This window comes from Emys orbicularis, chromosome 2 (assembly GCF_028017835.1).
Source record: "Emys orbicularis isolate rEmyOrb1 chromosome 2, rEmyOrb1.hap1, whole genome shotgun sequence".
In the NCBI taxonomy this organism is placed as follows: domain Eukaryota; kingdom Metazoa; phylum Chordata; order Testudines; family Emydidae; genus Emys; species Emys orbicularis.
The window spans coordinates 68620676-68634614 of NC_088684.1; the positions used below are offsets into that span (position 1 = coordinate 68620676).

A 13939-nucleotide genomic window follows, 5' to 3' on the forward strand; every position below is an offset into this window, starting at 1 on the left:
CAAACACAGCCCATGCCACATAAACAACCCTACCTTTGCTAAATTTTACAGCCCCTTCACCCTTATACACAGGATGCCATCTAATACTATACTTCCATTTACCCATAGACCAGTGATTCTCAAACTTTTGTACTGGTGACCCCTTTCACACAGAAAACCTCTGAGTGTGACCCCCCTCCTTATAAATTAAAAACACTTTTAAATAATTTTAACACCATTATAAATGGTGGATGCCAAGCGGGGTCTGGGGTGAGGGCTAACAGCTCACAACCCCCGCCATGTAATAACCTCACGACCCCCTGAGGGGTCCCCACCGCCAGTTTGAGAACCCCTGCCATAGACCATGCTCGTACCCCACCTCACTGTCCCCACGGCGAGAAGACACTTCTGTCCCACTATTGGCATAACTTACATAGCTCATTGCTGAAATGCGGCATACTGGATCTCTCAAGGCACCTCTTTTCACACCGGGAAGAGGGCAGGGAGCAAGGCTTAGCTGCCCCCCCCAAAAAAAAGCCCCCCCAGGTGTCATATCACAATCACACATCCCACAAGTTGGTCCAACTAATCCTGCCACCATGCTACACAGCTAGACCAACACTGTGGTCTGCAGTGCATGCAAATAATTCCCAGTGGCTCCTGCCAGCTCCAGAGTGGCAGAGTTAAGGTTGTGTTAGCATCACCATTACTTTCACTCTTTATTTACTGGTTTTCAGCTGTATGAGTTTTGCTGTGCTTGACCTTCTGGAAAGGCATGAGATACCACCAGGCAATCTTAATTCTGCATTATCGAAGTTTTTTGTTGGTCATATCTATCTATCACCTTTATACAAGGTTTTTCTGTTTGCTTAAGCCAGGGAAACTACGTAACACATGCGTTTTCCTGTAAAAATATCTTCAAAGAAAAATAGATCAACATTAGGTTGCTTAATCAGGTCTGCCTAATGTAAGACCCAGCTACCTTATCACCGAAGTGCCAATATTCCAATGGAAAATCAGCACTTCTCTAGATTCCGCTTTCATGTTCTTTTGTAGTGCCTAATGCTGACAAAATATTATGGCTGTTTATGTAAAAGCCGAATTGCTTAGTTGGTTTCATTTGAAATTCCACCTATTCAGGAGCTACATTTCACTACTTACAAATAGCAATGATACACAATCTTAGAACTTGTAATGATAGCTGTCTAGTCTATCATTAAACCATTTGAAGTGAGCTTTGGAAAATCAGGCTCAGTGACAATTATTGGAATTCAGCATTTGCTACAATTTTAACATCATTTGAGTACAAAAACATACTATCTAAGTACAACAGTGCAGGATTTGTATTTTAGATTACACATAACTTGCTGATTTAAAGCTCCCCCAAAGTTGCATGCAGTGTTAGGTACATATAAAATGGCTGAGAGTTTTCAAAAATTTTTGAGGTAGCCTGCAGTATGCACACTTCAGATCCACAGTGCTGCCATTATTGTAAGATATTCACTTTCCCCCCCTCAGTTAACTCTTTTCTGTGACTCTCCAAAAGAGCATCAAAATATAAATAACATGTAATGATATATAAGCAAATGTCCATACCTGGATAAGGGATTTTTCCAAAGGTAACAATTTCATACAGAAGAATTCCAAAGGACCACACATCAGACTTAATAGTAAAGGAACCAAAGTTAATTGCTTCTGGTGCTGTCCATTTAATAGGGAATTTTGCACCTAAGAAACAATATATTCTCAATTAACCAAGTATATAAGTTGCTTGAAAAATATAACTACTAACATATCTTATAGACTCATCTATTATTTCCATTAAGTATAGGGTATACAGTGAGTATTCAGTACAAAATCCTGTCTTTATCTTAGGGGACTTAAAAGGTACTAGCTGCTCTTCCTGTCCCAGAGTTATTGTACAGATGCAGTGCTTAATTTGTGCCAGGGCTGAACCCCGGCACCTCTAGGCTTGGCAGTTCATAGCCCCGGCACCTCTGGGCTTGCTGCATCAGTTATGAATGTAAAAAAATTGCTTGAGTCCTGGAACCTCTTTCATTACAAACTAAGCACTGTACAGATGTACTAAGAGCTGGATCAGATGGAACCACCACGATGTACTCTCACACATCCTGTGTGTCTCCTGGAAGTCTCAGAGAAGTTAAGAATTGAATTTGGGGTTTTCAAAGGAACCTAAGGGAGTTAGGAACTCAGTTTCTAACTTCCTTAGTCTCCTTTTACATATATTTATATATATATTTATATATTCTCTCACCCCATAGGTTGTTTCAGACCAACTGGAATGATAGTGTGGGGAAAACTTTTCGCAGACACGAAATGCCATATTTGTATGAGTGAACTGAAGACTTCGTTCTAAGGTGTTGTGAGCCCAACACCTTTCACAACTACTACATTTACTTACAAATTTAGACAGAAAAAATAAAAGTTATACATCGCTTTTCAACCCACCATTGTCTATGCTCTATTGTCCTCTACATTTATCAGTTCAGAATCAAAAGATGAGAGTTTTCATGTAATGGTTGTGCCACTCAAATACTTTGCATCGCTGTCATTAATATTACCTCTAACTAACTCCATTCCATATACAGAATCTTGACTTCCCTGGGAGTTTTGCCTTTGTAAGAAATGCAGAATTAGGCACAAGACTACCTTTAATATAATTTTTAATTGATTTAATCCTTTGTTTCATGTCCAACTATATTAAACGACACAAGCAAGCTGGTGCAGAGCGAATTCTAACCATATTTTAAAATCCTCTCACTTCTACTTACCACCTCTATTGTGGAAAGGATGCTCGAGCACATCTCATTTATGCGTTTGAGGATAAAAACGAATACTAACATTTTCTCTTAGCAAATAAGGAAAACTCAGTTCATTGTCTAATTCAACAAGATGAAAAGCTTTGCTATGTTATGCCAAATAGTTAATTAGTTTGATTTGTAAAATTTATTGTGTTGCTTAAAGAAGGTACAAACTGTACTTTTCATAAACTTTCTAGTTTGAACAATCTGGAATGAGGGGACAGAGTAATTTTTAAGAACAGCTTTGTCATTAGAACACCGTATTTAACATATTATTCTGGCATTTTTCACACTGTGCTATGTGCTTCTCATTTTTATGTTAAACAAATGCCTAAATCTGTGTCTCTTAACAGAATGAGTTTTACAGAGCTGAAAAATATAAATTGATACATACCTTCCCGTGCTGTATATTCATTATCTTCAATTACTCTGGCTAGTCCAAAATCAGCAATTTTGCACATCAGTGAATCCGAAACCAGAACGTTAGCTGCTCTCAGATCTCGATGAATGTAGTTTTTCCTTTCTATGTATGCCATTCCCTCTGCAATCTGTAAAAAGAGTAGTGCTTTCATTTTTGGTATTTTTGCAGCACACTGTATCATCCTAAGCGACTGTGAGCTCTTCTCCTTTACCACATCAGTACACCTTCATTAATTACTATAGCATCAACTGTGTTGAGCATTTTACATATATATGGGGGCAAAGTCCCTGCCCAGAAAAGCTTTTAGCGTAAGGGTCAATCCTGCAAATCTTCACTCAAAATAGACATCTCAGTGATTCTAAAAGGACTGCTTGTGTGAATAAGTGTTTGCAGGATTGGGCCCTCCACAGCCACATCCATTACAGTCCCTGATTGGGCAGAGAATTTAAGCACATGCTAAGTCCCACTGAATTCAGTTAGGCATGTGTTTACAAGCCTTCCTGAATCAGGGCCTTCATACTAATAAAGAAATATTAAAATTACGTTGTGGGATTTCTTCCCCAAAAATTCCCTATAGAAAAACTGGTGATAAATTAACATGTTCAAATAATAAAATGGAATAGGATTAATAAATAAATAAAAGCCTTGTATGGATTTCCTATTACAGTGTCCCCCTTTTAAAGGGGAGATTAGGCAAGAAAGTAGACTTTGAAGTGTTAGCAAAACTGCAAATTATAAGAACAGCCATACTGGGTCAGACCAAAGGTCCATTTAGCCCAGTATCCTGTCTTCCGACAGTGGCCGATGCCAGGTGCTTCAGAGGGAATGAACAGAACAGGTAATCATCAAGTGATCCATCCCAGTGCCCATTCCCAGCTTCTGGCAAACAGATGCTAGGGACACCATCCCTGCCCATCTTGGCTGATGGGCATGATGGACCTATCCTCCATGAATTTATCTAGGTCTTTTTTGAACCCTGTTATAGTCTTGGCCTTCACAACATCCTCTGGCAAAGAGTTCCACAGGTTGCTAATATAATACACCTCTACCTCGATATAACGCTGTCCTCGGGAACCAAAAAATCTTACCGCGTTATAGGTGAAACTGTGTTATATTGAACTTGCTTTGATCCACCGGAGTGCGCAGCCCCGCCCCCCCCGGAGCACTGCTTTACCGCGTTATATCTGAATTCGTGTCATATCGGGTCGCGTTATATCGAGGTAGCAGTGTATCGAATACAAATTTGAACGTTTTCAAGAAAATCATCATACAGAGGTCAATTAGCTTTGTGCTTATTCCCATTTACTGTATGCATCTGTCAATACACTAGGAATGTTTGGCAAAACCCTGCTCTTAGGTACCCTAATTTCATATGTAAACAAAGAAAAAAATTGTAATTTTATTTCATAACTATCCAAACCAAATTAAAAGTGGTAAATATTTTGGCAGTTATCAGAGATGATTTTTCAGCATTTGCCCAGATCATTACTTCATTTTTAAAATGGTGTGTGAAAACATAGGGTGATATACTCATATACCACCAAAGCGTGTCCTAGTTGCTGTACGGGACAATAAACCTTGCACACTTGGAAAGCCACTGCCAAACAAGGAACCCGGACTATACAGACTAATCTGCTCTTCCAAAATTCCTGTGGATGGTATGTTATAATACCCTTCCTCTTGTATGGGGAAAACACTGCTGTCTGTTCCGTGGATATGCTGGGGTAGGAAGAGAACATAGGAAACTTTTTCAAACCCCAATCCACCGGCGCATTAGCGGTCTCCTTGTCAGTGCAGGAGAAGTTAGCACCAGTCTGCATGTTGTGTGGCTGCCCTTGCACTGCCGCAGGTGTACAGGAGCGTGCTCCATTTTGTGCTAGACAGAGCATCTGACTCTAATTAAAAAAAAAAAAAAAAAAAAAAAAGTAGACACTTCCGCTAATGTCATAAAAAAGTCCCTGACAGGCAACCCAAGTGCTTTGGCAAGCATTTATAACAGCTACCGCACGCTCTTGGTTCCTCTTTTTTGAGGCAGGCAATGGAAAAATAACAGCATTTCCCTCTCCTCCTCCCCCTCTCCCCCCCCGCGAGCATTTTCTTATAAACCAATATACTGCGGCAGTGCAGCTTCTTCAGACAAGCGTGTGCAGTTCCAGTTGGAAAACAGAAATAAAGGTTCTCATGCTGAACCAAAAAAAGGATTTTTACCAATATTTTGTGATGAACAGAATGCATGTGTGTGAATCTTTTATAGCCATAAATGACATGAAAGGAGTAGCTGCTATGACTTGCACTACTTGCTGCAAAGGGTCTTTTTCGGGGACCTACAGACTGGCCATAAGATGGGATAGTGAATTCTGTGCCCCTAGCCCCACACAAAGTGGGATTACTTGGGTTTGGGGAGGAAGCAGAGAGCAAACTATAATTGGTACTGATGTCGGTTTTATCTGGTTTGACAATAACTCAGTTGATAGGCAGAAAAGTGCACCAGTGTCACTGAAGGAATCAACTTTCCCATCATTCCCCTGCACACATTAACAGGAATGGTCAATGTGGCATAGTGAACAGGACAACACTATGGGATACAGACTGTGATGGTGACTTTTAATTTCTATATGTACTTCCACAACCCTGCCAGCAATATCCCAGTAAGAACTTAAAAAAAAAAAAAGAAACAATAAAATATTGGGGCCAGATCCTTTGACATCAACAGAGCTGATTTACATCAGCTGACGATCTGGCCCTTTATTTAAAAAAAAAAAAAGGGATCCATTACATTTTGAGCAATTCTGAACTCTAAATTACTCTTTTTCCATGACATTTCAGGACAATCTTTTGTCTGCACTGAATCATGTGGAAGTTCAAAAATCACGCACAAATCATGCATGCCCCCAGACTCCTTCCTAGCAATTACTTCCCTCTCCCTCAGCTCCTCCATTACCCTGGACTTCCCCAAACCTTTGCACTGCTTCTGAGAAGTGTGGGAAATACATTTCTGTGTTGTACTTTAAATGAATTATTACTAAGAATTCTGTATTAATATGCCTAGTAAGGAATCTGTTTGTCAAAAAACATTTCCTGAATCTTTTTTGTCATCTGTTGTTACAGACATAGTTGCTGACAGGTATTTTGAAGTAAATTACCAAAATAATTGAAACTGGCGTGATTGTACTGTGTTATTTTGACAAATAAAATATGCAGAATTTTGCAGAATTTAAAAATATTTTGTGCAAGAATTTTTAATTTTTTGGTGCAGAATTCCCCCAGTAGTAAAGAGGGGGCGAGAAGCAAAGTAACTGAAAACTGGTTTATACTTTTACACAAATAAACAATGCTCAGGTGTGGCATAAGCCACTATCCATAGTAAGGGGTGACACAGAGGTTCAACCACTAAACAGGAGCTTCCACGTGCATTGTAATACTTGTATATTCTAATAATCATCATCTGAGTTTCACTGACAAGCCACAGGTGCTATATGTAAAAATCAAGTAATGAGCATGAAAATGAAGTCACTCTCGCCCATTCCCGTAAAGATAGTTTACACACAAAAATCAGCAACCAAACAGCTGTTGTTCAGCTACATGCAAACTCTAGACAGGCCTATGAGGTTGGTTTTGGTTTTGGTTTTGATTTTATTGCCTATATGGTAGGTAGGGTTGCCAATAAAACCTGGAGGTTTTAATCACATGACATAATCTTTAATTCCTGAAGACTCCAGGACAATCCTGGAGGATTGGCAACCCTAGTTAGGACATAGCGTACTTCCATACTTTCTACATTTACTGCATGACTGTGATTATTAAACAAATAATATTCTATTTTCCCCCCTTTAAATATTTATTGCCAGGCTTCCAGGACTAATATATATATAATCTCCAAACAGTAAAACTATGTACGTAGCATCAGAATGTTGAACGATCCAGCATCCCGTGGCTGAAATAAACCATTCCATAAACCAGCCTCTCTACTGCAAAGCTACATAGAAAAATACACAGTAAATCAGGCTCAACATTGCATAGGACTGGGAGCCAGCATTCTTTTCTCAGCTCTGCCATTGATTTGTTTTGTGATCTTAGACTAGCTTTATACCGTAATCTCAGTTCCCTCCTCTGTAAAACTGGGAAGATGCTTGAGTCAGCCACAGGAGCGTTGTGGAAAATTAATTAGTAAGTGTATGTAGAGTAGTTTCAAAATGAAAAGCACTATTACGAGTGCTAAATAAAATGACTGCTGAAAGATAATGGTAGCTACACCAGACAGTACTGAATGCTGCTGGAGCAAGTAGCATGAAAGAGCAGACATGACTGAAGAACCTCAGAGCCCTGATTGCGCTGTATTTCAACTCACACACAGGCCTGGTCCCCACTAACCCCCCACTTCGGACTAAGGTACGCAAATTCAGCTACGTTAATAACGTAGCTGAATTCGAAGTACCTTAGTCCGAACTTACCGCGGGTCCAGATGCGGCAGGGAGGCTCCCCCGTCGATGCCGCATACTCCTCTCGCCGAGCTGGAGTACCGGCGTCGACGGCGAGCACTTCCGGGATCGATCCGGGATCGATTTATCGCGTCTAAACCAGACGCGATAAATCGATCCCAGAACATCGATTGCCTGCCGCCGGACCCTCCGGTAAGTGTAGACATACCCACAGTCCTCTTTCTTTTCTTATGGTTTCCACTCCAGAAAGGTGTAGAATCTTTTCCGCAGTCGTTTTGTCTCTAACATGTGATTTCAGCATGGTTTGCAATGCTGTCTGTTGCGTGTTTACTTACAGAGAATGTGCATTTAATGGCATGTTAAACAGATGCTCCTTTTTGTTTCTAGGCTGCATGTAAAAATACAAATTCCTGGTGTTACCAAACTGTGTTTGATTGGGCTCAGTATTGTTGTTTCATCTCAAAGTTCCCCCAAGTCAATGGCTCTTCAGGCTGACACTCTTAAGACACGTCAGTTTCATAGCCATGGGTACACAAGGGAGCAATGTGGCCAGGATCATGCCCAACTGCTTCTGACTGCCCTATGGATGAGGTACCCATTTTGCAGCTGCATGAACCTGAGGTGACCTTTCGGCGTGAGATCAAGCAAGACTCAAACCCCTGACCTACAAGCACCTTAATCAGCCACTGCACCTATGTGAACCTCATATTTCAGATGAACCTTTAAATTTTCCCTCTTAGATTTAATAAACGGCTTTTTTTAAAAAAAAGCTTAAAATTAAGGTTCTTATCCTCTGCTACTGTCAAACAGTAGAGTGCAAGTCAGGAATGTGTGTGTAAAGGTGGCTCAATTGTTCCCTCTACATTATCCTGATTCTGCAGAGACAGAGTAACCGAAGAGCTGCTCTGAATTGCCCTAGCTGCTCTAAGGGTCTGAAGCCACAGCTGGGGATCAGCATTGAACTGGGGCATCCCAGTCATATTCCCTCATCCCTACTATGTTGCAGCAGGGAGTGGTCTAAGAGCCATTGTCAGCTGTGTACTGCACTCTCCAGTCCTGAAGGGCCTTTAGTGAATGGCCACGGTACTGACCACACTAAATGGGATTTTTATTAGCCTAGAATTAACCATAACCAGATTCCTTAAGTAATGTTGTGACGCATGACCAGAAAGGGTTAAGCATCCTGCAGGATAAATGACTCAAATTCAACCCTTAGAAACATATGGGGAGATAATGTTTGTGTTTTTGTGTATTTACATATATATTGGTAGAGGTCAACAATGTAATCAAAGGTTTCAGAGTAGCAGCCGTGTCAGTCTGTATCCGCAAAAAGAACAGGAATACTTGTGGCACCTTAGAGACTAACAAATTTATTTGAGCATAAGCTTTCGTGGGCTACAGCCCACTTCTTCGGATGCCCACGAAAGCTTATGCTCAAATAAATTTTTGTTAGTCTCTAAGGTGCCACAAGTACTAATGTAATCAAACATTCCCTGTCTATGCTGTATTCTGTTAATTCAGCGATCAAAAGAACATTTTAACTGTAAACATAGGATATCACTGTATTCATCTCTTTTTGAAATGTATAGCAAATCATCTGGGAATGGTGGGAAAACAGGCAATTGCCTTATGTTGATCTATGTGAATAATTACCGGCTATGCTTAGGAAATGGATCCACTTCAAAGTCATACATGAGTGCCTATTGTTCAACTAAGGACTCTTACCCGTCAAATGTGATGGCAAATGTGAAAAATCGGGATGGGGGTGGGAGGTAATCGGTGCCTATATAAAAAGAGCCCCAAATATCAGGACTGTCCCTATAAAATCGGGACATCTGGTCACCCTAGCCTGGAATTGTATAAAACACCTTTGGGTCCCAATCCTTTTTATCTCAGATCTGCTTGAGGTTTCATGCAGCGGAAGCCTAAGCCATAAGGACTGAGATCCCAGTTCTGACTGGACCTCCCTGAATACAAACATTGGACTATAGCCTATGGACTATTTCTGAAAGAACTCTTTGCATCTACAAAGCTCTCCATCTCTGTTATGAATCTGAATCTCAAGATTGACTCATGTCTGTATGTATGCTGTTCTTTTAACCAATTCTCTTTCCCTTTTCTTTTCTAATAAATTTTAGTTAATAAGAATTGGCTGTAAGCGTATATTTGGGAAAGGTCTGGAATATTCATTAACCTGGGAGGTAATGTGCCCGATCCTTTGGAATTGGTAGAACCTTTTTTATATGATTAATAAGATTTTCAGAAATCCTCCTCATACCTGACTTGGATGTCTAGGTGGAGGTCTGAGGCTGGGTTACTTTAAGGGAACTGTGTTGTTGACTTCATAACCAGTGAGGTATAATAGAAGCTGCTTTGTGCTGGCTTGGTAAATCTAAGTATTGGAATATCCACCAGCTTTTGGGATTGCCTGCCCCATTCTGTGCAGTTCACCAGAATTGAGTGACCTCAGCTGGCTCCCCTGGGATTCTGGTCACAAATGTCTAGCCAATGGAAGAAATAGTGATCAAGAGGACTCCGTGTATGCAGGGCTGCTCAGAGGATTCAGGGGGCCTGGGGCAAAGCAATTTTGGGGGCCCCTTCCATAAAAAAAGTTGCAATATTATAGAATACTATATCCCCTGTGGGGCCTGGGGCAAATTGCCCTCCGGGCAGCCCTGCGTTTATGTAAAAAAAAATATTAAGATTTAATCCTGATGTGACCAAAATGTTAATTGGTGCAGCATGATGAACAATGATGGCAGTCTACAACTCTTCAGAAACATACTCCAGGTTTGGTTTTGGTTTTTACAACTTATTAAAGAGGCCTTATATAATATTTCTTTTAATTTTGTATCAATGTTTATGTTAAAGATGTGAGCAAAAACTTGGTCAGGGAAGGCTTTTAGCTACAAAGTTAGCTGCTTTGTATTCTAAACAGAGCAAAACGCCCACACAAAACTAAGGAAGATGAAACAGAGTAGTTTGTTGGGCAATCATTTACCAGAATGTAACATTACCCCCCCCAAAAAAAAGGAACTGGAAAAAAAAATTGAGACCTCTAATGCTGGATAAGAATTATGACAAAATAATTGCTACATGTCTCTGGTTTATTTTATTCCTACTGAAAAAGGGTTACAACAGGGGTAGGCAACATATGGCATGTGTGCCAAAGGCGGCACGCGAGCTGATTTTCAGTGGCATTCACACCGGTCCTGGCCACCGGTCCAGGGGGCTCTGCATTTTAATTTAATTTTAAATTAAGCTTCTTAAACATTTTAAAAACCTTATTTACTTTACATACAACAATAGTTTAGTTATATAATAGACTTATAGAACGAGACCTTCTAAAAACGTTAAAATGTATTACTGGCACGCGAAACCTTAAATCAGAGTGAATAAATGAAGACTCGGCACACCACTTCTGAAAGGTTACCGACCCCTGGGTTAGAACATTGACCCAGGATTTTGGGTTTGTCTCTCTCATGAACAGAACCTGGTTCAATAAAAGATATTACCTCACCACCGTGTCTCTCTAATATCCTGGGACCAACACGGCTACAACTACATTGCATAGAACAATGAATTTACAAGCTCAGACTGGGTTAAACAGGCCTGAATAAGATTATTTTTACAGTAACAATGCTTTGAGCATTTCAAAATGGAGGATTGAGCACATTCAGTAGAAATTCTGTTAAGAGTTATCTATGCAGTTAAAGATGGATGCTGTATGTGTGTGCAGTTAGCTAACTGTAGTAAATGGTTAAAGGAATTTGGAAACTCAGCTCTTGAAGCAGAAGGAGATTATAAAGTACACTGGGTCACTAGCTTTGGAGCGAGAGGTTATGGAGCTTGTAAACACAAGCACATGTGAGCTCTTAAACTAGGGAAATTTCATCACCTGGCAGCTTCAGGAGCCCATTAGCTCTGGATCAAGGACAAGATCCACTAATGAAGCAAATAGAGCTCGTTAGCTGTGCTAGTTAAATTGCTATGCAGGGAGCTGTTGTCAGTTGTGAATGGAGACAGGAGAGCATAACCATTTTGCATGCTGATTAGCTTTGAACTGTTATATTAACAAGCTTTGCTAGCATAGCTTGCAAAAGAAGCTGGTGGAATATATATAGTTTCCAAACTGATGAATGGAGACTAAAGAATGTACAGCACCTTGGAATTGCTCAATCACATAGCTGACAAGCAGAAGAGTTTACAGGAGGTGGTACTTCTTGTAAACTCTGTTAGCTTCTGAGCACCAGACTAAGGAAATTATACAATCAACTGATGTGTTAGTTACTAGCTGTGCAAGACAAATAGTGGTGTAACAAGGAGCTAGCAAGGGAATCTGTGACAGACAATTCAGTTCTGATTTTTGGTTCTCCATTATTATTCCAAACATCCTTTCTGGTGTACTCTACATCTTTGGTGCCCAATTCTATACTGCTGAATTCAACAAAAGACTCTGTACCCTGTTTTGATGTTGGTGCTTATTAGCACTGGCTTCAGTACAATTACAGCAGGTGTGAATTTGATGGTTTGCTTGAAAGATGCCAGCTATTAAATTTAGGCTATTTTAGATAGATGTTTTTGTTTGGTTTGGTTTTAAAAAGAATCTGAAACAACCAAAACACTATAACCTCTGTAGATCTAAACCATTCCTTTCAATGATTGAAGATTTTCCCCCTGAACAATTGTGAATTAAACTTGCAGGGTTATAAGCCCTGAAAGTGGGGGTTGTGATGGAAATGCCAATTCAAATTTATACCAAATAATGCGGTAAGAAGTCAGCAGTGTTCAACTAAGTGTTTGGTTTTAAGGGCCATTAAGTGCTGTATCTATTTTCGTGCTGTTGGTCGGTCACAATGACCACATCCTCTCTCTTTTTTACACCCCACTATCTGACAGGCCACTTCAGATCACCACGACCATTCCTCTGGATGCTTCCTGTTTACTTTCTTCCTGTTGCACCATAAGCCCTTGGTTAATTTGTTATTCTGCAAGGAGTGCTGGTTCTCTCAAATAGTTTGTGCAGACACACACACACGGAGCACCAATGCACAGCTATTTCAGGATATTCACAAAACAACAGTACCCCCCAAGAGCTGTGTGTTTGTGACAAACGGCAACATGATGCAACAGCAAAGTGAATGTACAAGCAAAGAGAAAACCTCATGCTATTGCTGCTTTTTCTTTTTTCCCTGGGAAGTTGGAATAAGCTGGCACAGAGCCTGCCAGAGTGGTGTGAATTAGACTGTCACACACAGTTCAAGTCTGTGTCAACCAAAGCAAAATGTGCTGGTCTTGGCTTAAGCAGTTTAATGGGAATTTCCTTTTATTTATTTATGTTGAGACACAGCTTTCCAATTTCTTTTCCCTCAGGATAAGCATGGAGATATGAACCAATGCATGAAGCATAAGCTAATGCACAAGCCAGGCACATCCTGAAAAATTTATTAAACATGTTTTTCATACCCCTCTGTTAGTACAGTCTGTGTTGTTGAAAACTGAGTTTGTACCACTGGATTTACTGACAGATTTGCTGTGAAGTTACCATTATTTAAAACTGAATATCTTAGAAGGTGAACAACACAGCTTGAAAATAAAGTGTCTCTGTCTTAGGCCCTAAAGAATGATTAATTTTATTAAAGGACTTTAATCAAACAAGTTAGCGACAGAAATAGTCCATCATCCTTTCCATCTTCCAGGTACCAATCCCTATTGTACATTTCTCTAGTGCTTTGTTCACTGTAGTATTAAAAGTTCTCATAGGGTTTCCTGCACGTCCCTTCAGAGACTGTTCCACATCTCAGCCTCAAGAGGCTTTTCCCGATTTTCACCCTGAATTTTCCTTTTTGAAAATTTCATCTTCACACCTAGTTCTATTTGGGGGGAGGGTAAATAAGGCACTGAATCTCTGAGGCCCAGACTTCAATGGGGCTCTGCTTGGGTGCAGGTTTAAGTCTTCATCTCCACAGGTGTTTTCATTCTTCAGATATTTGTAAACAGTTATCATTGTCCCATCACCTTAGTAGTCGCTTAGCCAAGCTGTACACAATTAGCTTTTTAGCTCTTTCCTCACTATAAATCAATTTTTCCAGGCCCTGAATTACTGATAAGGTGGTGCCCAGAACTGAACACAATATTCCAAATACACCAAATACACCAGAACCTATCCAGTCCATCATCTGTGATGTTGTGCAGTCTATATGGTTTTATAAAAACATGATAATAAGTGAATATAATGTAACTGGGATAGTTTTATAAAGATTTGATGATAAGTGAAT

The 13939-nt window shown here is 40.1% G+C and overlaps 1 protein-coding gene across 1 annotated transcript in view; it reads right to left on the bottom strand.

Annotated features, from left to right (window-relative positions):
• Positions 1-13939, bottom strand: part of LYN (LYN proto-oncogene, Src family tyrosine kinase) — an 83413-nt gene that overhangs the window by 9913 nt on the left and 59561 nt on the right. Inside the window, exons 11-12 of the mRNA XM_065399265.1 lie at positions 3196-3349; positions 1576-1707 (exon numbers count right to left, since the gene is read on the bottom strand). Of these exons, the coding sequence (XP_065255337.1) occupies positions 1576-1707; positions 3196-3349 (286 nt within the window). The remainder of the gene's footprint in view (positions 1-1575; positions 1708-3195; positions 3350-13939) is intronic.